A 23,756-nucleotide genomic window follows, 5' to 3' on the forward strand; every position below is an offset into this window, starting at 1 on the left:
TAGATGTTTCATAGCTCATCTTCCCATGTGTTTTAGTTGACATGTGTTAAAGCCGACTTATAACTTTTAATGGCTACAGATAAAAATGGAGTTTGCACATAATGGCTGTCGTTATGTTGCATTTTTGTCCAGCTCCTAAATCCGTGATCTATGCCTGTCTGCTGACTGCCTCCGGCTGACTTCAGTGTTGGGCTTTCTCTCCACCCAGGCAGTTTCTCCTCATCTGGTTCCAATTTGCACCGAAATGTGCTTTACATGATGAGTTATTAGTCCATTAATATGCACCCTAACAAATACTGTTAGAGTGAACTAAATCAGAAACACACAGTGTTGTTTGTTCTCTGACGTCTTCTGGATTCAACTGAAAGTTTAATCAAAAAGTAGTTTCATCTGAATCTGGTGCTCTGGACATGGCACAGAAAACCTGAAAGAATACAAATATTGGTTTTCAAAATAAAGAAAAAGTGTTTCATTAACAACTTGGACCCATGTGAGAAAGTAATTTCCCTCTAAGCCTAATAACTGGCTGTGCCACCCTGGGTAGCAACAATTTCAGCAGGCATCTGCAAACATTGGCACTGATTCTTTTGCGTCACTGCAGAAGAATCTTGGCCGTCCCTCCCTTGCAGAACTGTTTTAATTCAGCCGCCCTGGAGGGTTTTTTGAGCATCCACACCCTATTTAAAGCCTATACCAAAGTATCTAAATCAGGGGTGTCAAACTCCAGCCCTTCAGGGCCGCAGTCCTGCAACTTTTAGATGTGCCTCTGCTTCACCACACCTGAACAGAATAATTAGGTCATTAAGGCTCTGAAGAACTGATCTACACAAGGAGGAGGTCATTAAGCCATTTCATTCCAGTGTTTTGTACCTGTGGCACATCTAAAAACTGCAGGACATGCAGTGGCCCTTGAGGACTGGAGTTTGACGCCTGTGATCTAAATCAAATTTTAATTCAGATTTTGACTAGGCAAATTTAATCAAAGGCAACTACAGAGCTGCCTTTCGCTAGTAATTACGGAAACGATTCATCAAATCCATATATTTGGTGATGATTATTCTTGATGATGGCATTTGACAAAATGTGGTGTTTGTTGCTTGTTTCATAATTGCGCTTTGAACTGCCACGTTGCTGAAATGTGCCGTACAAATAAACGTGGCTTGACTTGATTTGACTAGGCCACTTCAGAAACTTGGTTTGCTTTATGAATTTTAGAGATGGAATGTTTTATTTGCATCAGGTTACTGTCCTGAAGTGTGTTTGAGCTTGAGGTTAAAGGCTCCGCCACGGGAATTTTCAGTAGAGAGCAGAATTTATGACTCCATGAATTATGACAACCAGCCCCAGATTGTTAAATTCCCACCCCAATGTTTGTCTGTCAATATCATGTGCTATTTCAAAAACATTTTAGTGCAACATTGTATCGAATTGGGAAGAACATCGTCCAAAAATGTTGCACATTTTTGTTCTGTTTTGTGACTTCCTGGTTGAGAAGAAAAACGTTGTTAGACTGGTCACTCCTGGAAAGATTTACCACGATATCATGATTTCACCACTGAACAGCCTTTTTAACTTGATAAAAGATGCCATGATTTGAAAACAAAGTTTTGTGTTTGCTTTAATTATACTTGTCTGATGATAAAAAAAATTTAAAAAAAGCTTGGTAATCTGAAACTCCTAATAGTGACAAAAAAGCACACAAAAAAAAGAAATATATTTTGAGTGAAGTCTAAAAATAAAAAGCAACTTTGAATCCAAGCGTAGTAAAATGTTGGCTTTATTTGTGTTGTTAACACTTGAACACACGTTGACAGTGAGACAGGAATGGTGCTTTTCAGCAGTAGTCTTCACTAGTAAGCTCTCCTTTGCATGTGACGGATGGGCCGAGTCCATCGGTGTTGCAGCGGCGCGTCCTGCTACGTTTCCCTCCGCTGCAAGCGGACCAGGACCCCCAGCAGGACCAGTTGCCCTCCTGGAGAGGAGTGGGCTTTTTACCTAGCAAATATAGTTTGCATCAGTGAATACAGCAAGAAAAACAAAATGTAGAAAAAAGAATTGATCGGAAGGGTTGTTTGGTTTTAGCTTTCTTACCTTGGTGTGAAGCTTTATCTGCCTTGAAGTTCTGGCAGCCCAGGCCTTCGAACAGTTCAGGACACATACAAATACACTTTCCGTCAATCAGAGCTAGAGTCCCTCCATTATGACAGGGCTTGCACTTGCATGTGTTGTACTCGGCGATATATTCTTCTGTAGCCCTCCTGAAGTTAATAATTCTGGCGTTTGCGTCAGGAGAGTCCAGTGGAATTAACATGTAGATGGGCTCAGGCTGAAAAAAAAAAACAAACAAACAAAAAACAGGATATTTGTTGCAGCTGGTTGAATATTTGAGTCAAACAAAATTAGAATTCAGAAGGGTGGCCTGGATGTACGAATGTTTTTCTAAGTGCCAGTTTATGAGGACAGGAACAAGTGGGAAAACCAACAAGTGACTCAGTGGTTTAGATTATCGTCTTATCTGTCTCTGCCGCCTAAACACCAGCAGGCAGACAGAGAAGATGTCCGCCTCTGTGCAATTTGTTCTGAGCAGTGCCCAGACAATCTATGTTGATAACGACGTGTGTCAACGGAGTATCTATTTAGAACAACCGTCAATTATGTCATACTATGGATAATGCTGTGTATCAGTGATGTATCTATTGAGGGCAGGAAATAACTATGTAACTAATGCACTACGTTTATCTCGTTTGACATCTTTCTAAGATATTCAACTAAGGTCTGAATGTTAGGACATTGTCTTTTCCAACCAGGAATTGGTCATTCCTTGAACCTGGACCAACTCCCTTGATGTTCCTAATACAAATCAATAGACCGGCTTGGGTCTCCTTAATCAAAACTGACACGCAAAGCTTTTAATCTTTGACAAATAACAAAGAAACAAAAAGTCAGCGATGTTCAGCTTTTGGGTACATTTTTAGAATGAACCTTAAATGTGCTACAGCCTTTTGCAGGTGAACTTCTCTAAACCTTTGAATGCAGCTGTTCAACTGTTCAGTGTTTCAGCATATTTTGGACAACTAGATTTTCTCTAACGAGGAACTTCATGGCAAAATTCACAAAACGTGTTTGATCCATGAATCAGCCAATAAATTTCCTGGTTCGTGTTCAAATTTTGACATCACAAGACCAAGACGACGCCTGATCAACGGTGCCTGGTCATTCCTTTGGTTGGTGACAATGTAACGTGAAGGCAACGAGCAATCCCTGTTCGTTTTATGACCTGTGAGTAAAACGCACTCATCCCTAGCGTGACTTGGAAGAACAGTTTCCAAAACAAATTAAATGCTGAATAAATTTTAGTCAAAATTTCCTCAGCGATGATCCGTGTGCCGATAGAGCAGAATCATGTTGTTGATACGTTTGCGCTATAATATCCTAACATTGTCAAAAGCTGTTTTGTAGGTATGAATATTGCGTCCTTCCAAGGTAATTTAGTCCATCTTTTGCTTACTGGGGTTTTAAGGAGCATTTTGTGTAATTGTCTTTTGAACAGTTCAATAGATGTTGATAACACGAGAATGAATAAACCACATCATATTATAAAATGTTGAAAAATAAAAAATTCTCACGAAAACTTGAACTAGCCACTCCACGATTCCTACCTCACTCTGTATCAGTGCGGGGGCATCTGCAATGGACCTGGCCCAGCTTTGGTACGTATTCATATCCATGACCCCCTCCCTGCTCAGTTGAGCTCTCATAGAAACGGCGGCCTGCAGAGTTCCTCCTCTAACTGAAGTCATCACCTTATCCACCAATGCCTTCCCATCAGCACTAACTGTGCAGAAAAAACCCAGAGAGAATAAAGGAATTAAAAACAAAAACAAAATCTGTGCTCGAATGAAACGCAGTATGACGTCATATTATTTCATTGAAATATATACATTTTTTACAGTGTTTCCAATCACAAGAAAGAACACGTTTTAGATTTTCACATGGCTACATGCTTTTGACTTAAGGTGTTAGAAATCAGCACGATTGAGGAAAACAAGAAAACAACCTGTCTTATTGCTAACTGTTTTATCGCAGTCCTCCACTCTGACGTGTGCTTTTTTGTTTTGATCTTCTTTGTCAGCTGGAAAGACAAAGTCTGCAGAGATCCCCACTTTGAGACACTCTTGAATCCTTCTGTCTGTAATGTCTGATGGAATCAAGCAGGAAATGCAGCAGTTATGTACCAATAACCTACATTTTTCTTCAAAAGACAGGCCTAAAAATGGCTCACAAATCAGAATGAGTTTAAGGTAAAAATTGATTGCTTGGATACACACTTCTTTCCCTGATGGTGTTCTGGTTGAGAGCGTAGATCAGTTCATATTCGCCTCCAGACTTTCCACTTCTTGTGTAGTGGGTTCCATAGTCTTCCAGGAAGGCAAAATAAATACCCTTGTCGTAAGCCAACGGCAGCGATCTGACGTGCATCAAGAAGTCCTCAGCAACGTTAAACTCATGGGAGCGCATCCTGTAGGTGCTCAGCTGTACTCTACCTTTTACCCTCATGAAGCTTATGTTCTAAAGAGAGAAGAATCAGCAACACAGGCACAAATGTGACACGTCTTCAAAGTGAAAGTTGTTTGCTCGGGTAACGACTTGGAACTCGTGGTTCGCAGTTCTAATGTTTACCTTAATTTTAGAGTACTCTATGACATCCCTAATAAGCTCATTCTTTGAGAAATTCAACCCGGCCTCAACAGAAACGTTCGCCAAAGACGATTCACTGTTCTTGAATTTGAAGGAAAGTCCAGCATCGACTTTAAAGGTCTTCTCTTTCAGCATTTCCTTCACGACGGAGTGTGTGTCCTCATAGATCTCCCTGGAAACAGTCTCCTCTATGAGAGTCTGAAATGACAAAGTATATTTAGCAGCAAAGCCGACACCATTGGATTGTACAAGGGAGACGCAGCCGGGACTAACTTCGTAGTTGAGCACACCAACATTCCAGGGAAGTCTGTCGTACTTCCCCGTGTTTGGGTTCCTCACTCTGCTACATCGCCCGTTGAAGAAATCATTATTGAAGGGGTTCATTCGAGGATCTGCACCCAAGATGTTGACCCTGGTTCATGGAGGAAATAGTTACAGTAGTTCATGCCTGATCGTGCGCACAGAAGCTGCATTTGGACAGATTTCTCTTGCAAAAGAGAGTTTTAATCTCGTTGGGATTTTCCAGGTGAAATAAAGATAAATACTAATAATTATTTTTGCAGTGGTACAGTATTCGTGGATTTTTCTATGGTAAGTAAATCCAATTTTGTGATTCTTTTTTTTGTAACGCATATACCAAAATACATGAAAGAAACTGCCACGCGGGAAGCTGAAGGGAATGCTTCTTGACACGCTATTGGCTGGCATTTGCAAAGGAGGAAATCCTGGAGAGGCTTTCATTTTCCTTGTTGCAGGGGTGGAGATGAGAAAGAGTGAGGATGCTAACTTCTGCAGTAGTGTTGAGACGTTTTCCACAGCATAAGGTGTATTTGGTGTCTGAACTGTTAAAACAGGAAGTTAGATGGATATTTGAAAAAGTAGGGGTAATAATTTCTAGAATTGTGTCGCTCATGGTGGCAGCATGTTGGAGTAGCTCTGTTACGTTAGTTATAACTTATTCTTTGCATAGACTTTTGTTTTTTATTGTTCTGGTTGATGCATTGCATATTTAGACAATTACTTCCTCTGCATTGGATGATTTGCTATGATTTGTAACCACGGGGGCAAGGGAACAGCTGATTAGCATCTCGAAAGGTCAAATAATACTTTATATACAGCCCCAAATCTGAGAAAAGTTGAAAAGGAGGCATTGTAGATGCAGAGCAGGGTAAACCCCCCCCCAAAAAAACACCTTCCATTGGTCATAATGCACAAGGATCATCTGCTTACCCATATCCTGCCGTCCTGCCTTGCTCATTGTTATCGAGGTCGGACGACCCACAGGGTTTACGGACAGGATCGCAGTCCTCATCCGATCCGTCTTCACAGTCGTAGTCCCCGTTGCATTCTAATCTCTTCTTGATGCAGGTTTTCAGATCTGCGCACAGATGCAGGTCAAGACCAGTGAGACCCAGAGAACCCAAACACAGATGAACAATGTGGGTGACTCTTAAGAGTCTGCTGTACCTGTTGTGCACTGGAACTCAGACTCCGAGCAAGGAGAGGGAGGTGGCTGCGAGCATAACTCTGTGGGTTGGCAGAACTCCCTGTGACCGATAGCTCCTGTGCAGGGTTCCCCACCGAACTGGCCAAACACCTCTATGCCTCGAGAACGCAACTTATGATAGACATTAAATAGACTTTATCAACCCCCTGAAACGTGGTGTTAAGGTACATGGCAGCAAAGGTACGTTATTCAAAGCAAGAATCCGTAATGTTTTCACACACACATGAGTGGTTAGTTGTGAAAGGTTTGTCTGACTTACTCTCCTTTTGGTGCAAGGATCACAAGACGTCCATTGCGACCACTGGCTCCACTTACATTCTACAGCATTTGGTTCAGGAAGCACTTCTGCCCTGATTATGTGCACACATTATATCCTCTCAGGTATTCAGAAGAAATAACTCTACAATATCATTAAATCAAACAACAGGAAGAGTGTACGTACAATCCTACATCGGAAAGCGTCAGAGTTAGACACAGGGCGCTGAGGCTCAGCTGGACAGCGATGGCCGCTCTCATCGTGAACCCTTGGAAAGACAAACGTCTCACGTTCAGACTTTTAAACTGCCCTCTTGTTAATCATTATATCACCCTTCAAAAAACTTTGCGCTTTCACAATCAACAGTTTGGATTTCGTCCGCAGCCTTATTGATTTGGTGTTCGGAAACTGCCCGAGCAGAGTTTGCTCGGTTTGAAAAATAAAGAAAAAATCACATGAAAAAAGTTATTGAATATATATATTTATATATATATATTTTATGCAATTTTAGTTCTTTCTCAGCAAGAGTCCAACTACACCTGTGATACAACGGGTAATCCTAAAGTCAAGAATTTAGACCTAAACATAAACCTAAAAGTTAGAAAAGACACAAATGACTGAAGTCTACATGTCTTTAATGTTGTTATTCAGTGTAACCACATTATCACAATATACAACCTTTTACAAAAGAATTCATTGGCTTTTTCATATTTTGAAACCATAATGTATTTTTGGGAGGCTTTTGGGATAATGCTTATCAGTAAAGTGAAAAACAAACACATGTTTTTTCCACGGTTTTCACAAATAAAATCCTCCAAAGTGAGGCATGGACTTGTTTTCGCTTTTGAGTCTTCCACCTTTGCACATCTAGACACAAAGATCTTTGCTCATTATTCTTTTTTGCAAACTATCTCACGCTCAGGCAGAATGGATGGATACAGTTGTGCCATGTTGTTCTCATTGTAAGACGATGCATTGGTCAGAGTTCTGTGAGATGTTTAAAGCTTATTTTAATTACCCAATCCTGTGTTACACCTATCCAGAGCTGATCTGTTGTCCATGGTGCTTTTTATTCCCTTATTTATCATGTCCACAATCAGAGCTGTAAATTCAAAATACACATTTATACAGCATTAAGCACTTTTTGAAGAATTCATTTTTCGAAGCTAAATGTGACATAAACAACGAGGCCCGTGTATATTTTGCTTTAAATCTGTGCGGTTTTTCCTCAAGGTGACGGGAAGCTACTGACAGACATATCTAGTGCTGGATGAAGAAATATTTTGAAGGATGCTGCTTGTCTTTTCTTTCTCTACATAAGCAAAGAATATTAATAACTTAAGTTATTTTAGTTTTTTGTCAGTTGGAGAAAAACCCGATCGCTTCTGTCTTTCCACGATTGTGAAACCACACAAACATGTCCTGACCAAAGCGAGCAAATATTTGATGTTTCATTTTCCTCTCCCTCATTTTCTCTCTTTCTCTCTCTCTTTCTCTCGTTAAATGTTGTAACACTTTGGCATACTGAGGCCATGGTGTATTTGGGTCACCATGCAAGAAAAATCCCCTATTGATACCAGAATTGTAGAAATCAGGGAGGGGGGAAAAAATCTGGAAACCTGAACAAAATATTCTGTTGCAGTGAAACTCTATGTCCACAGGAGGGCGACATTGAGCATCAAACGCCAAAACTGATCTATGAGAGATTTACCAGTGCTTGGTTTTCATGTTAGATGACTGAAGAAAAGCATGATGTGTAGCAGAATCATTGTACAATACACAAATCTTAGCTATTTTTTTTCCCTTTCTGGATTAAAAAACGTTAAGCGAATCCTTGCACAATGTACAGGAAGTTTCAAGCTGTTGCACTCGGCGACCCGTCATGTGATCTGGGAAGCTTTTGCTGAGTCTGCGGTTACAAACTGCAGCAAAGTGTGTCTTCATTCCCAATAAAGAGTGAGAACAGAACACTTCTCACTCCGCCGAGCCGTAAGGAGTATCAAATTCATAAGTGGGCAGAATTATGATGAAATTTGCTGAATCATTGCATAAAAAGACTCGGAGGACAAACCTCTGCTTTCATCCATCTGAGGGAGGAAAAGGGGAAAAAAAAACCTGATGATAAATTCCACATTATTCAGCACGCTGACAAGTACTTTCCTGCTGACTTAAGTAAACAGTCACAGTATTCCCTGACGGGTCCACAGAGAGTCTGGGAGTTGCCCCTGCACTGATTATTGCACGCATCTTGTGAGAAGAGCTGGGGTAGTTTGGGGGGGTATGTGGTCATAGCCCAGTGAAGAAGCACAAATATGTGCTGAAGTCACCACTTTTTACAAGTTCCTGCAGTTTCCTCACAACTTTGTCAGGAAACCAGGGGGTAGGTAAGGTTCTTGGCCAACGTTTCTCCTGACTAGAAAGACTTCCTGTTTTTCAGAAGAACCTTGGAAGCGTGCATATATTGTTTTGGCACAGTTGTATAGAGTTTTTGTTTTGTAAAATGTGTGCTATATCCAATAGAATATGATGGCGGGAATTGTGCTCTGTTATTTGGATTTTTTTTTTTTTAGATATTTAGTCCAGGGTGGTGGTGATGGTGAGGGGGAGGTTGTAGTTATGGAACAGAGAGGGAAACAAAGGATAAAATCTAAGTCAACCTCAATTATGGCCCAGAGATAAGTGGCTATCTTAAGTTCTGGCTGCGGTGGCGGCGAGTTCCAGAATTGACGCCCTTTAAATGCTTGGTGCCTGAACCGTGTGGCCTTCATGTCAAACTGAGGAAAGAACAAATCCCAGCTCGTCTTTGTCAGCATTTAATCATAAAAATAAAACTCCCGGTGGCTTCGTCCTCATCTGTGTCACCTGTTCCCTGTTTGTGGAGTCAACTTTCCAACACTTTTTTTTTCTGTTTTTCTGTTGAATGTCATATTAACATTTTGAAGTGGCCCAGTCAAAGTCCAGACTGGAACTATTTTACAGCGTTCTAAAGATTAGGGTCATAGTAAGGAGACTTTCCGACCCCAATAGCTTGGAGCTCATTGGCAAAGATAAACAATTAAATTAGCGTCATGCTAGAAGCAAGTAACAAATTAAATGAAGGGTTTGCTGATTTTTCCAATATTTCTTCTAGAATGGAACAACACAGTGGACCTAAATCTTAAATACTTCTAAATTCTCAACTTGAAAGTACGTCCCATCAAAAAAAAAAAAAAAAATACTAATAGTAGGAATTAGTGCTATTGATTTTTATTTTGGCATTTTGGGACCACCTCAAAATGGTCAACGTGGTCAGAAAGAAACGAAGAAGAAACGTGATCAATTCTAAATCCACAGCAGCATTAACACTATTAACACCCCACACATGCAAACACTAAACTTACTCCAAATTTGCCTTTAAAAGCTAATATATAAAAGCTTATTCTAATTGAAAGATCCTTCTCAGGTTTAAGCTTTATGTCTATTGGAAAGCTTCCTTTTATTAAGTTGTAGGTTATGAAAATGTTTCGTCCCGTGGCTGATCGCTCCACAAAGGGAACGTCAGACTCCAGGCTCGTCGGTAATCTGCTCTTCTGTCACCAGAACACAGGATAAAAAGCAGGAAACACATCCTTCCTGTGTCCTCTTCGCTCTCACTTATCTGCCGCCCAACTTATAGCACAATTATACTGTACATGTCGTTACCAGAAAGGCCACGAAGGTCTGTTGGCCTCACCTGATGACCTTTCACCCTAAATCTGGGCTTCAGCGTACGTGGAGGAAAATAACCGATTTGTAGAAGTAGTTAAAAAAAAAAAAGGGATTATCAATTGCAGCTGCAGAAAAGATTTTTCTCAAGGAACCTAAGTTTGTCTTTAGGTGATTTTTCTTTAACTTTACAATTTCAGTTTTACAGTTGATCTTGTGTTGAGGATCTTTTAATCGTCATTCTACTGAGAATTTAACCTTATTCATATGAGAAAAAGATTAGGCTTTCAAGCAAAAAACAAAACATACATTTTTGTTTTTATTATACAAAAGCCCTGCTATTTTTATGCTTTTGTTTATTCATGATGATGTGCTTCATTCATTATTTGCCCACTTGTTAAATGCCAAAAGGGCAACTACCTTCCAGATCCAACCTGTTTGCCAAACCAATCATAGTTCCACACACACACACACACACACACACTACACTTTAAGCAGTTAGAAAATAAGGTGTACTTTGGTAAATATTGACATTTTTTGAATTAATAGTTATCTAAAACATATTTGTAAAGCATTTTTATGCGACGACTCACCGTCGCACTGAACCGCAAGTTTACAGAAGTGAAAGCGAACCAGAACAGAGAAATGAGCCACAATGACATCATCGCTGATGTCAGCGTTGACGCCGACATGCATCCAGTTTACATTCAGGCTCCAAAGGGTTTTTCTTTTTATGTCGACTAACTGCCAAGTTCTCAGTCGATGTACGATGCAAACCCCGGTTTTAAGCTAATGGCCCGTCTCTCCTTCTCTAATTATCCAAAACAAACGTTCACTGATGCCTGTGCAAACAGCCAACAGAGCCACTTCCTGCGACTCGCAGATTTTCTTCCTGGGAACGTCGCAACGGCTACTGTCTGCTTACAGCAGCAAAGACGAAAACCATCATTACTGAATCACTGGATGACATCAAAGGTGTTCACACAAAGGAAGATGGTGGACCGCTTACAGCTGGCGGTTTTCTGGAACTGGAGTCAGATCAGTACGCAGCAGAGGAAATGTCGGGCCTCCACTTTAAAAAATTCTGCTGCGTTGGCAGGAGTGGGGCTTTAGTTTCCCTGCTTCTAGTCCCTTAGTCTTCCCTCATTGTTCTTTTTCATAATATGATTTCACTGTGATTCAGTTAAAGCATAAATCGCATAAGTTCAAACATGCAGCACTGAGATGTTTATGCGTCAAAAGTCTAGCTTGTTTTTATACCACTATTCCCAATACAGCACTGTAGCTTAAAATGTTGTTCTCTAAATCACAACAACTAATGTCCTCGTTTGGTTTCTCACATAAAGACCCAAAAATGTCGCATAACAAATGTGGGAAAATTTGGGCACCAATTCCAAATGACTCACATTATCCCACCATAATCCCGCTTTCTCACAAATAAGCAGTCTAAACACACTTGAAACTTTTAAACTCCTCTGAAAAGTGTGGCATGTATTTTCCTTAGAAAAACTTCCACACAGGACGCCGCTGCCACCACCATGTTTTACAGTGGGAAGGGCATATTCAGGGCGATGTGTTTTGCCAGGTCTCCAAACACTCCCAAAACGTTCAGTTTCTTCTTTCTTCCTCCACATTTTTGCTACATTTCCTACATGACTTGTAACCATTTCTTGTTTTTAACTTCAACAACTTCTTTAAATTTTCCCCCTCTTCTATAAAGGCCAGATTTTGTGGAGTGGATTGTTCCACTGTCAAAAAATTCTCCCACCTTAGTAAGTGGTTTGTTAGCTTTCTTGTGTTTTGTGAATGTTAGTGTCTTCAACATTTGAGTCACCGTAGTCGTCTTCTTACTTTTTTCTTCTTCTCCGCTTCATCTTTTGGAGAAGGATTCCTTCGTGTGCATAAAGAATTGCGGTTTTAGAATCGCTCCACCTTTCGTTCGCTGGGCTTTCTCTCCTTGAAGCCGCTTTTGTGTGTGGCGTGATGAACCCTTTGCTCTGAAATCCTCTGTTTGTGGGTAGAGCTGGATAATGACACGTCTACTTCCTGATCTCTGCTTGGCTTACACTTGTGACCCAGCGTGTCTTGGTGTGGAAATCTTGGTCGTTTTCAATGCTGTTCAGCTCATAACCGTATTCCGAACTGAAACTTTTTTAACTTTTCAAACCTGTTTGGGTTTGTCTTGACTGCATAAAGACGAGTAGTTAGTTTTACTTGCTATCAGAGCTCCTTTAGCAGGTCCTGCTGGTTCACAACATATTTAAAATCAAAATAGCAACAACTAGCCATTAACCTGCTTGATGAGGCGGTGAGGAGGCGAGCCACACCTGTCTACAAAGTAACATTTGAGGTGGTCACCAATGATTCAGCTTTGGTCAAGTTTTTAAGCTTTTTAAAACATTATTATAGGCCCTTTAAATCAATTTCAAAGCTCTGTGCTAGAAGACAACATATTTTTGTTGCTAGCTAAAGACGTACTGTGAAAATGCATACATATATTAAGGTCCTTGTGCTTTAATGTCTGCCTGCATGTTGACCTTTTACAATGTTCACACTTTATTTTTCTCTCTTACTCCAGATTGTAGACTCAGCAGACATGGGAACAACAAGCAGCTTTCTTAAAGCTAAGTTGCTTATTGCCCCGTTGAAGCAATTAACCATTTCAATTGTTTCATCCATTGACAAGGCCTTGTGTCTCCTGTCAATCAGCCAGGTGCAACAGCTCAGTGAGGAGTGCAGCCATTGGGTCTGCACCTTTTGTCAACCGGTGAAGCGACCGGTGGGCTGGGTCGGTTGGTTTACTTTACCAACCATGTAAAAGGCGCATCTGTTGGGGCACACCTGACTGAAATAAACAAATAAAATGATGGTTTTTTTGGATAATAATAATAAGGTCAGTAAATTGACAGATTAAAAAAAAAAACCCCAGCAGGTAGCCTCTAGCGCTTTTATTTATCAATAGCTAATGAAATAATGCGCTCGGATCGTTACTTTCCATTTAAGAGCAAACTCCCACACAGCTCGTCGTCTGATGTTCCCGGATGATCCGCCAACAGTGTTCTGTCCACACTCCATTTTATTTGCATACGTAGACTTGCGCAGGTATTCGTTTTAGAAGTACAAAACTTAATTGTTCCATATTTTTTTTGCCCGGGGGTCATGAATACCTCCATATAATCCAGCTCACATAAGTAGTTATGTTCATAACTAAAACTACAGAACAAAGGGTAGGAAGTTTATGTAAGAAAACAAAACATAACAGGGATTGCCACCAAGATATAGAGCGAGCTTGGTGGGGAACCCTTATAAATATGTTCAAGGGTATTATTGTTATTATTTTCTTTCTTTCTTTTTTTTAAACTTTATTTTTGTTATTTTTGCAGTTTTAGAGACACACATACATACATTGAACAGTTAGACCCCCCTCTAACAAAACATTACAGAGCAGCTAGTTTGACAGGAGCAGTTGAGTGATAACAAGGAAAAAACAAAAATAAGAAAATAGGTAATTACATAAATTATACAGTTGGTATCAAGCTCCGACGAGTGATCCATTTCGTCCAGTATTTATTGTATTTATAGGTGGCAAGCCTTAATGAAAAAGTAAGTCTATTATTTTCTTTCTTTATTCATGTGTGTGTGTGTGTGTGTGTGTGTGCGGGTGTGTGTGTGTACCACAGGTTATTTTTGACCCCCTATTGCAGGCCCCACATTCAAAACTTGATTATTATTATTATTTTTTTAACAAACTGAAATACTGCAAAACTTCAATATATACCCCCGAATTAAATTATTCGTTTGAGTAAGACTATACCATATCTCATAAAGTGTATTTTTTTTTTTTTTTTTTTTTTTTTGCCTTAATCAATTTGTCAATTAAGCTTAAACAGCTGCCTAAAATTTCAAATGTAGCAACAACAACAAAAACAAAAGGAGCCTTTTTTTTCTGGGTCCTTCTCTCCCAGAAGTGACCCCGCCCCTCTGCCACTTTAAAGCCGCAGTGAGTCAGTCGGTGAAGAGTTAAAGGTTGGAGCTGGCAGCAGTCTGCCCTGCGTGTCCACGGTATTTAGCAGGAAAAAGTCAGACTCCTGCTCGCTGTCCCAAGCTTAGGTGTGTGTTTTGGTTTTTCGTCCTCATTTGGCCGCAGAGCCGCGACAACGAAGTAGCTCGTCGTGTCACCGCGCGCCTTCAAACAGGTACGTCACTGTGTCGTTTGACGACGTTTTTCCATCAATCAGCAACACTACAGGTTGTTGGTTTGGTGATGCAACAGAGCTACTGAAGTGTCTGTGAGTTGCTCGTCTCACTGTAGCGAGTGTAGGACATTTTTTGGAACCGTCATAAACCTTGTTTTGTCACTTAAACTGTATCCAGGCATCACTAATGCATTGTTTTCTAATGACTCATAACATTTTCTGCAGCCTCTGGTCCAAGCGCGCACCCTTTCGCCTCGAGTGCTTCATTTGATTCTGAGAGAAATTCAAAGGTGTATTTTTAGCTGCGCACCGCCTCGGAGAATCTATGTTTTAATTCTGAAAGCATTTTTGGAAGCGACTGCCCTTCGTGTTCACAGCGGGCCCTGCGGTATTTCACCATCTCATTCATTCGCAGACTTGACTCATTCCCTGATTTCCTCCAGATGTGCAGAAGTTTACGTTTCCTGATGGCCCTACATTGTGACACTTCTGCACTCAGCACTGCCATGATTCCGCTGACACAGAGATTCACGCTTGTTCCCTCTGGTCAAGTTTAACTTGTTGTGACACCAGTACGTTTAAAAAAAAACCAAAAAAAAAACCTTCCAGACTTTAAATTTTCCTCCTGACAGGCACTCCTTGAGATTTTTGTTAAAATGTAACTGTTATATCCAGGAAGTGCTGACATTACACCAGTTTTATTAAGCTCTACCTCAAGTCAGGGGGACGTCGGCCACAGCTGTGCTTGATGGCCAAGAACAATCATGTGTCAGGAGTATCTGAGTGATGAATTGACAAGCTTTCCAGTTTGCCTTCCGCAGTTTCCAAGCACAACAAAATCAGCAAGTGTGTCAGAGTGGCCTGCAGTAATTTACATGGCAAATGATGGGGCCAACACATCCTGCTGTGCTACTTGGTGTGTGTGTGTTCAACACCATCACTGGTAGATAATGTCAAGGTTTATTGTTTTACAGTTGCACAGTAGCTGTTGTAAAGAACTGTACAACTAAAACCCAGATGCCTTATTCTTTTTAAACCAAATGAGTAGCAAGTCAGATGGAGGGTCAGCTGTGGAGCCTCCCACCCCTCTGCTTTGTGCGATCAGGTGTTGCTCATTGCCAGATGATTATTGGCACCAAGCTGCAGCACATTTGCTGACTGCCAGCTATGCTGTCTTTTATCTCTCTCTGTATCGGTCTCATTTACTCTGCTCCTAAACCTATCTGGTTTTGATAGTCTGGCATTCCTCCTCCAAGGCTTAAGCATAAGAGGACTGTGGGCAAACCATCATTCTAAAGGCACCAATTTCCTCTTGTTCCTGCTCAGCTGGGCATCACGAGATCCCTTGCTCTGCTAGCGTAAGATTAACCTTAGGTAATTGCTCAACCTTTGGCCGTTTCCAACCTTTGGTCTGCTCAACGGTAGTCACGGGCTCTTTACATCCGTGCTTTAGCCAGTGTTCCCTCTGGAGCCGGTCCTTGAGGTATGTCTGTTAACTGGGTACGGCAGGATTTGTGGCCGTGAGGGCCCTGGTGGCTCTGTGGGCTTTCTGTTGTAGCTGATTGCTTGTAATTGCAAGTCTTCTGCAGTGATGATTTGACTCATTAGATGCGTCTGTGCTGTAACGAATGTAAATCATTTGTGTGGGTACCACAGATTGTCTAACTTCTGCTGCGTTGCTTGTTTTCTGGGTCAGTGGTTTGACTGAACATGGGTAGGCACATTTGGGATTTTTCTCCAGCAATGTTGATTTATTCTGGAAAACGTTTGATCAATCTGTGCAGTCGAGTATTTAGGTGCATAATGAACGGTCAGGATGGTGTTTGTTTATAAGATGTTAAACCACATGCATTTTAAAATATTCCACTTTAAGTAAACTATTGCAATGCAATATTGCATTTTAGTTTTGTTTTTTTTCCCCTTTTAAGGGAAGGTCAAAGTGTCTTGTGGTCTTGAGGTTTTTTTTTATTGGTCATAATGGCTTGTTTGGCTTGTTTCTGATGGGTGCTTTATATGGTTGTAAACATTTTATTGCATGTAGTTTAACTTGCTTCTGAGGAAATGAGTGAAGCTCTTCATCAATTTCTTAACTACAGTCTAATGTCCCTTTCTTCTTTATTTTTTAAGCAGACTTACCAGGAGTCCTTAATTTCAAGCTTATATTTTCCACCAATGCTTATCTCTGTCCACTTCACTTTTTCTACTCCAGACGAACTAAAAGAGAAGGATGAGTGGGTGTTAGGTCATATGCCTGGTTGACGCGTCTCTGCTTTGCAACACTGAGCTGCAGCCTGCTTCGCCTAGGATTGTCGCTTGTCCCGTAAAGTTGGACCCCTTCACGCGATGTCTGCAGAGGTGGAAAACGGTGTACCAGCAACCGCTGACCCAAGTTCCCCAGCCTCAACCAACAGCCCACCCCCATCTCCTCTGACGGCCACACCAAAGGGCCTGTTGAGAAAAGAGAAGAGGAAAGGTCAGTTGAATAACTTTATTACTGCCTTACTTAGGGCTCTTAATGAGCCAATTTTAAAAGGGAGGGGAGTTTTTAGCATACCAGAATAAAGGCTTGGGTAACTCTACAGACCTCTCTCAAATGGTGTTAAAGGACCTTCACTGGGAATAAAGAACTTGTGTAAATTCTAGGAACGCTAATGGATTTTAAACCATGAGGTAATATGATTTGTATGCCATTCATTTGATTTGGGTGTGGTGGAACAACGAGGAATCTTGAGATTTTTATTTTATTTTTAACACAAACGGTCTTTCTTTGCCCCCGGTTACTAGCTACACAGCACAACTACTTTCTGTAGTAATATTGATATTATATTCAAACATTACAAGTGTTTGAAATCTGACTTTTCAAACTAGAAAAGTTGGTACAGAGTATTGAGCTGCAGCGAGCACCTGCAGCCAGAAGAAGCTAACAGGCTACAACCCTGACTGTTCTTGATGGTGAGCTAAGACGATGTTTGAAGACTGCTTGTTTGTCCTGAGAAGTTTTCTTTTTTTTTTTTTTTTAAATCGCTGTGTAGCAATTTATCGTGCGTGCATAAGATTTAATTTTCTCAAAAGTGACTATGTTGTGGGTTGGTCACTTGCTATGCACAAAGAACCACAAGTCTTGCTAATGGAACATAACGAAATGCGCCAATATCTGAATTTTGTAGCTGGGCTTAAATTCCTCATGCGACAAGGAGGCTTGCATAGTAAAAAAAGACTTTCACGCAAACATTTCGATCGACTTGTGTGTCAGATATCAATATTAAACTCTGTAACCCTGTAAAACTGTAGTACTAGTTTTTGTTTTATCTGAAAGACTTGTGACCCATTACGTTCCTTTTGCAGTCTTGGTCCACCCAAGGTCTGGGTAATGAATGGAGCCTACAACAGGATGTGTCCTGTCTGCGTTTACAAGCAACGATTACAGTCGATTTCCTGTTTTCCTGTACTATGCGGAACTGAACTCATACATTTTCTACTAGCAGGAAGTGGCTCAGTTACTCCGGGCTCATCAACACTGAAATTAGAAGTCAGAATAATTAAAATAGGACGTCATATAATGTTTTTGGAGCTGATGCACAATTGATGTAGTGTTTTTGGTCTGTCTGAAACTGCTTGTCAGAATGTTAAATATGTAACGGTTTAAGCGCATAATAAACATTTTTCTGTTTTTAGTTGTGGAGAAGACAGATGAGTACCTCCTGAGCAGGTTTCAAGGGGACGGTGTGAGGTACAAAGCCAAGCTCATCGGTATCGATGACGTCTCCGAGGCCCGTGGAGACAAAATGTGCCAGGACTCCATGATGAAGCTCAAGGTACGGCATGACAGTCGGAACTTCAGCTGGAGTCAAATCTTTTTTTTAACTTTTAATATTGTTCCTGTGTGCTTGTGGTGGACTTTATGAACAAATTTCCTGCAATGGAACAAATTTAAATTTTTTTTTTTTTTTATTCCTCCCCACCCCTTGCAGGGGATGGCGGTCGCTGCTCGGTCCCAAGGCAAGCACAAACAGAGAATCTGGGTCAACATTTCCATGTCTGGTATAAGGATCATTGATGAAAAATCAGGAGTGAGTCTAGTTTAATGTTGCAAGTGGAGGATTACTGTTTGCATTTCAGATAACTCACTGTAAAATACTCTCTTTTCTTTTAATCAGGTAATTGAACATGAGCATGTGGTGAATAGAATCTCCTTCATTGCCAGAGATGTAACGGACAACAGAGCGTTTGGATATGTATGTGGGGCTGAAGGACAGCATCAGTTCTTTGCCATAAAAACAGCACAACAGGTAACGACATGAGCAGTAAATCTAAGATTCACACAGGCAGCACTCAGACTTTTGTTTTCTGTGGAATCACACAGGCAGAACCTTTGGTCATCGATCTGAAAGATCTTTTCCAAGTAATCTTCAACACGAGGAAGAAGGAAGCAGAGTCCTCAGAGAAGGTAACATTTTAGCTTTAAGCTGCAACTTCCTCTGCCTCCCTCTTAAAGTTGGGCACTGTCTGTATTTCTTTGGAGGAACAAAACAGTTTGTCTTAATCTGGCCTAGCTGCCAAGATACAATCTGTACTGCATGTACCTCCTGAAAATCAACAGTGCCTCTCGATGTTCTGTCAGGGAATCGCATTCTCATTCTTCTAGTTCACTGACCAGGTTCATGTCTGCAAAATTTATTGAAGGTATAATCATTGACATTGTAACTCTCTTCACAGGCTCAAAATGGCTCTGCAGTTGCAGAGGTAAGCTCGCTAAAGCTTCTTGTTTTCAGGAAAGTTAGACTTCCTCTTTAATATTCTCCTCTCTCTCATTAGAATTGTGACAATAATGAATCAAAGCCTGCACAGGTAGGAATTCCTATGTGTCTGGGGTTTATTTAAAATTTTTCTTTCCCTGTGTGTGTTGGCTTTAATATTGTGTTTTAATATCCAGCCGGTGGAACAGCTCGACCTTTTTGGAGACATTAAAACTCCCCCAGACATCAGGGCTCCAGAAGTAAGTTTGCAGCTGCTGTGTTATCTCTATCTGGGCAAACTCTATTTTTGGCATCTTAATATTAATACTTTGTATCTGTGTGTGCCACTGTCTTTTTGTCATAAACACTTGCTAAAAATCCAATTTGAAAAAAAATGACTTTACTGTTTTTTAAAAAATTTGTGATATTTAAACAACGTAGTAAAAAAAATTTCTGGAGGTAATCGACCTGTTTAAGAATTTGTGTAATTCACCCTTTACCAATCTTATAGTTCGTCTTAACCTTAAAGCTGCTACAAGTTTTACTGTTTTTTTTTTTTCTTTTAAACCCCTGAACATTTTTAATATGCTACTTCAAGAAACGACCAGTGTTTATTTATTCAACAATGATTGACACAAACAAAAATAAAATGTTGGGTGCATGTTTTTAGATTTATTGCCCACATTAAATCGAAGATATTTTCCAAAGATCAATAAAACCTTCTGAAAATATTCCTACTCAAACTTCCAAATATTGAGGGGGAAAAAAATCTTTATGCATTTTATTGTAGTTTTCAGTACTAAATATAGGGAAGTGCATAAATGTGAAGTAGGAGGGAAAATTATTGATAGGCTTTCAAAAACCTCCTATATATAAAGTGTAAATGTGTCTTTAGCTCTCATTACTCCTTCAGAAGATGCCTATTGGTTAATGGTCCACTAGCGTGTGCCACTATATCCATGCAGCTGTTTTTTTTTTTGACTGCTTTGTATTCTAATCTGGGATCTTTGGCAAGATTAGAAAATTATAATTTAATTGTTTAAAGAATTAAGATTATGGTCTTAAACTGTGCAAAGCTGGTGGCGATTTGGCCAATCTGGTAATTGCTGAATGCAAATGCACGTCACACTGCTGTGATATTTTCCTTCTACTTTACAGTAACACCAGACTGTCCATCACATAATCTCAAAATTCAATTGAAAGCCTTTGTGGGCACATAATTCTAGAGCTTTTTAGTTTTTGGTCCCCTCTCTACACCCCTAAAGTGTGTTTCTGGCCTAATTGCCAAATGTATTTGCACACCGATATGTTTGGTTAAAACCTTTGACTTGTAGCAGCTTTAAATAACCTGTCTCTCACACAATGTGATTGTTAATATGCACTCTCTGAAATTGATTTATTGATCTCTCTTTCTCTCACTGTCCATGTTAACCAGGAATCTAATGACATTCTGTTGCTGGACTTTTCTGCTGGAGTTGACAGCAATCAAAATTGCATAAAGGATGCCTCTTTTCTGAACTCCCTTGGCCCTGACTGTGAAGCACCCACACATTCTAAAAATACATCAACTTTTGGCTACTTTCCTGCTCCAGATAGTGATCCATTTGGCGACGACCCCCTTTCTAGTCAACCCAATAGTTTTGTACCTCATAATGCACATCAGTCACCTACGAATAATCTTAACGTTACTTCTGACAACACCGTTAAGACAAATCTTAATAGTTTAAATGGAGAGACTGGGAAAAATCTGCAGATGAACGAACTATCTGGTAAATCAATGATACTTGCACTCAATAATGGACAGTGGCCACTAGGGGGTAGTATAACACAGGGCACTGGGATAACGATGATGGACGGAAATGAATGTCAACAAGGAATCTTGGCCAAAAACCCATTTTTTGACTCTTCTTTGAAAACGTCCCCCGTCTCTTACAACATAAGTAACCCAGAAGCACCGGTGACCCATAGCAACGACTCTGTTGTCATAAGCCCACCTCCACAGAACTTTAAGTCTGGACGAGGTCGAAGGAATGCAAAGGTGAAATCACACAGCCGGCAGAGTTACAGCGGGGTTGCATGAGGCTGGGGTTTACATCTAACTTCACCTTTTCACGGTTCTATTGGGTACAAGGACAGTTTGACTGTCTGCGTGTCGATGCCATGCAAGGCCCGAGTGACTTCTGAATCTTTCAGGAAATGTTCTTTATCTCTATGCTTGCACTGGTGGTTTGATCCGGCTTTGAAACACTGCATTTTGACTGTGCTGCTGAACGACCACTTTTTTTTTCTTCCTTTTTTTTCACCTTGGCTCTTAACCTATTTTTCTAACATTCATGCTTCAAGTGACTAAAGAGCACTGGTAAGTGTTGAAGCATGCTTACACATCAGTAATCAGGGTTTTACTTTGAGCATGCTAGATTACATTTCAGCAGTCTCGGGTAAATATTTTTGCAATTCTGTGTTGTGGACAAAATCCCTCATCGGTATCTTATTTTGTGTAACTAGGCTGGGTCAAGTGATCTGTTTGGCGCAGACCTATTTGGTGCTTCTTCTGAGACATCTCCAGCTGGCCTTTTCAACAATACACCTACAAATGTTGTTCCTTCATCCATGGCTGCTCTGGGTAATTAGCTTTGTTTTCTTTCTCTCCCCAAGTTTGGGTAAATTTACTGTAAACTTTTTTTTTTGTACATCCAGGCAATCTTCAGTTGGGTCCACCAGCAACAGGTGTACCTGCTATGGGCATGTGGGGTTCCTCCCCTGCTCCAGCCACAATGTACCACATGCCAGGAATTGCTGCTCCTGGCCCTAGACCCAACTTTGTGCAACCAGCTCCCTTTGCTGTTGCCATGCAACCCCCCGCCTGGGGTCCACAGGTGGCACCCCAGTTCAGTGTCCCACCCCTCTCTCCACCTCACCTCCAGTGGGCTCAGCCGGCTGCCTCCAATCCCTTCCAAACAATGGGAGACCAGGGTCCGTCACGCCCCGCTCCGAGGCCGCCTGCCAAGGAGACCCCGGCCCGAGTGGAAAACAGTGCCTTCACTGCTTTGGATCCTCTTGGAGATAAGGAGAAGAAGAGTGGGAAGGACATGTTCAAGAACTTCCAGCTCGCCAAACCTCCCGCTATCCCAGCCAGGAAAGGGGAACTTGCATCAAGTGCTGCTGCACCTGCCGCAAAAGAGTCTGAGGCATTCGATGAATACTTTTCCAATAAAGTGGGTGTGGCCCAGGACGCTGCAGACCATGATGACTTCGACATCGGTCGGATGTCTTCGCTTGCTAATAATGGTAAGATAGCTCAGGGTTTTAAAATAAAGGAATAATTTGGATTTATTTTTTAAGTGAGATTGATCAGTAATAGTTCCCTTATCTGTTGATGATGCAGTATGGGATTTTCATAGCAAAAAAATGACGGGCTGTATGTACCCTTTCCATTGGGTTTTTTCACATTTGAGCTGAATTTCTTCTGGAGGTTTTCAGCCAGGCCAATCAGGGAACCGAAGTTGTGAATTATTTTTTTTTTTTTCTCTCTCTAGAGAGAGTGATTGGGTAAAGTTGAAAACTTCAGAGACCATGCTAGCAAGCAATCGTTTCTCAAGTAGAGGATCCAGAGCCCTTGGTTAAAATGTAGAACAAGGGACTGGCCTTTTATCATGCTGGCCTGATGTCTGGTTATGTTGTATGTATTGACCAGATCTAATCAATGCATCTTGAGTTTTAGATGAACTGGAAAGTAACAAACATACCGTCATTTGTGCTGTTGCATAATTATTGAATTGTTCAAAACTCCTTATTTGGGTCTCTAGTTAACCTTTCAGTACTCCAATTACTTTTCTCTGAAATCACAACACACAATGGAGTCATAACTGGCATTGCCTTCATGCAAACCATTTTACAGTACATTCTAAGAAACCCAAGTTTCTCTCTAGATGCTGCAAAGCAAGTACCTGTGCAAACTCCTGCTCCAAGTTTGACTCCTGGCCTCCTTGATGCCGCCTTCTCTTCTGCTCCAGTTCCCAACAATTCAGCACAAACGCTGGGGCAAGGCTTCGGTCAGGACATGTTTGATAAAGCCTTTGGCGCCCCAGATCCTAATCCTTTTGGAGCACCCATGGTAAGGAAACTTGATCAGTAAGATGTTGCATTCTCTCAGATACTCTTGGTGATGAAACACATTTCTTTAGCAGAATACAGTTGCTCAGGCCCCTGGTTCCTCAGGTGCCTTCGGAGATGCATTTGGTAATCCTTTTGCTTGACCACAGGTTGACGCATGAGTAAGTACCTGTTTGCTTGTTCCTTACTTCATAAGGGAACAAACCTAACTCCTTTTTTTTTTTTAATGCTTTACAGTGAAAGGAATTACAGGGGCAAACAAAGCTCTCCACCTCTTTATCTTCAGGACAAGCTGCCATGTGCAAGACAATCCAAATGAACTTATTCTTGTCCCTGAATCACCCTTTTTTTTGTCTTCAACACACCAACCTTTGACTGTTGTTCCTGTTGACTGATCCACTTGGTAAATGTTTTGGTATGATCTTTTGATGAAAGGGTTGTGATGTTTAAATGTTCACTGCCAATGCTATCTTTGTAAAAGAAATAAATCTGAAATTATGCAGTAAATTGTTTGATCTGTTGCTTCCTTCGCAATGATGCAAAGAATCAAGAATTACAATTGGCTT

At 40.8% G+C, this 23,756-nt stretch overlaps 2 protein-coding genes across 6 annotated transcripts; one reads left to right on the top strand and one right to left on the bottom strand.

Moving 5' to 3' along the window:
- Positions 1-1,753: 1,753 nt before the first annotated feature.
- Positions 1,754-6,744, bottom strand: c9 (complement C9). Its single transcript, XM_005808598.2, has 11 exons — positions 6,648-6,744; positions 6,465-6,555; positions 6,166-6,316; positions 5,929-6,076; positions 4,972-5,110; positions 4,681-4,896; positions 4,329-4,569; positions 4,058-4,198; positions 3,660-3,835; positions 2,092-2,326; positions 1,754-1,995 (listed from the first exon to the last, which is right to left on the bottom strand). The coding sequence occupies exons 1-11, from the start codon at positions 6,719-6,721 to the stop codon at positions 1,835-1,837; spliced, it is 1,773 nt and encodes a 590-aa protein (XP_005808655.1). The 5' UTR covers positions 6,722-6,744; the 3' UTR covers positions 1,754-1,834.
- Positions 6,745-14,138: 7,394 nt separating this feature from the next.
- On the top strand, positions 14,139-23,697 carry dab2 (DAB2, clathrin adaptor protein). Of its 5 annotated transcripts, none has more exons than XM_023338357.1 (15): positions 14,139-14,341; positions 16,551-16,814; positions 18,017-18,156; positions 18,313-18,411; positions 18,499-18,630; positions 18,705-18,788; positions 19,058-19,084; positions 19,157-19,189; positions 19,275-19,337; positions 20,513-21,115; positions 21,583-21,700; positions 21,775-22,365; positions 23,007-23,191; positions 23,262-23,351; positions 23,428-23,697. In XM_023338357.1, the coding sequence occupies exons 2-14, from the start codon at positions 16,685-16,687 to the stop codon at positions 23,331-23,333; spliced, it is 2,277 nt and encodes a 758-aa protein (XP_023194125.1). In that variant the 5' UTR covers positions 14,139-14,341; positions 16,551-16,684; the 3' UTR covers positions 23,334-23,351; positions 23,428-23,697. The 5 variants fall into 5 exon arrangements, with proteins under 5 accessions (XP_023194125.1, XP_014327833.1, XP_023194127.1 ...); XM_014472347.2 differs by having other exon boundaries at positions 23,265-23,351; XM_023338359.1 differs by having other exon boundaries at positions 16,646-16,814.
- The last annotated feature ends 59 nt before the right edge of the window (positions 23,698-23,756 follow it).

The sequence above is a fragment of the Xiphophorus maculatus genome, chromosome 8 (genome assembly GCF_002775205.1).
Source record: "Xiphophorus maculatus strain JP 163 A chromosome 8, X_maculatus-5.0-male, whole genome shotgun sequence".
Taxonomy (NCBI): Eukaryota; Metazoa; Chordata; class Actinopteri; order Cyprinodontiformes; family Poeciliidae; genus Xiphophorus; species Xiphophorus maculatus.

What these genes read in the sequence shown, in the direction of transcription:
- c9 (XM_005808598.2), bottom strand. Translation starts at nt 6,721, where the DNA reads ATGAGAGCGGCCATCGCTGTCCAGCTGAGCCTCAGCGCCCTGTGTCTA. An exon ending in ATCCTTGCACCAAAAGGAGA is followed by an intron (nt 6,317 to 6,464) that starts GTAAGTCAGACA and finishes GTCTATCATAAG; the next exon opens with TTGCGTTCTCGAGGCATAGA. An exon ending in GAACACCATCAGGGAAAGAA is followed by an intron (nt 4,199 to 4,328) that starts GTGTGTATCCAA and finishes TGATTCCATCAG; the next exon opens with ACATTACAGACAGAAGGATT.
- dab2 (XM_023338357.1), top strand. Translation starts at nt 16,685, where the DNA reads ATGTCTGCAGAGGTGGAAAACGGTGTACCAGCAACCGCTGACCCAAGT. An exon ending in CCATAAAAACAGCACAACAG is followed by an intron (nt 18,631 to 18,704) that starts GTAACGACATGA and finishes GGAATCACACAG; the next exon opens with GCAGAACCTTTGGTCATCGA. An exon ending in ATCCTTTTGGAGCACCCATG is followed by an intron (nt 23,192 to 23,261) that starts GTAAGGAAACTT and finishes ACATTTCTTTAG; the next exon opens with CAGAATACAGTTGCTCAGGC.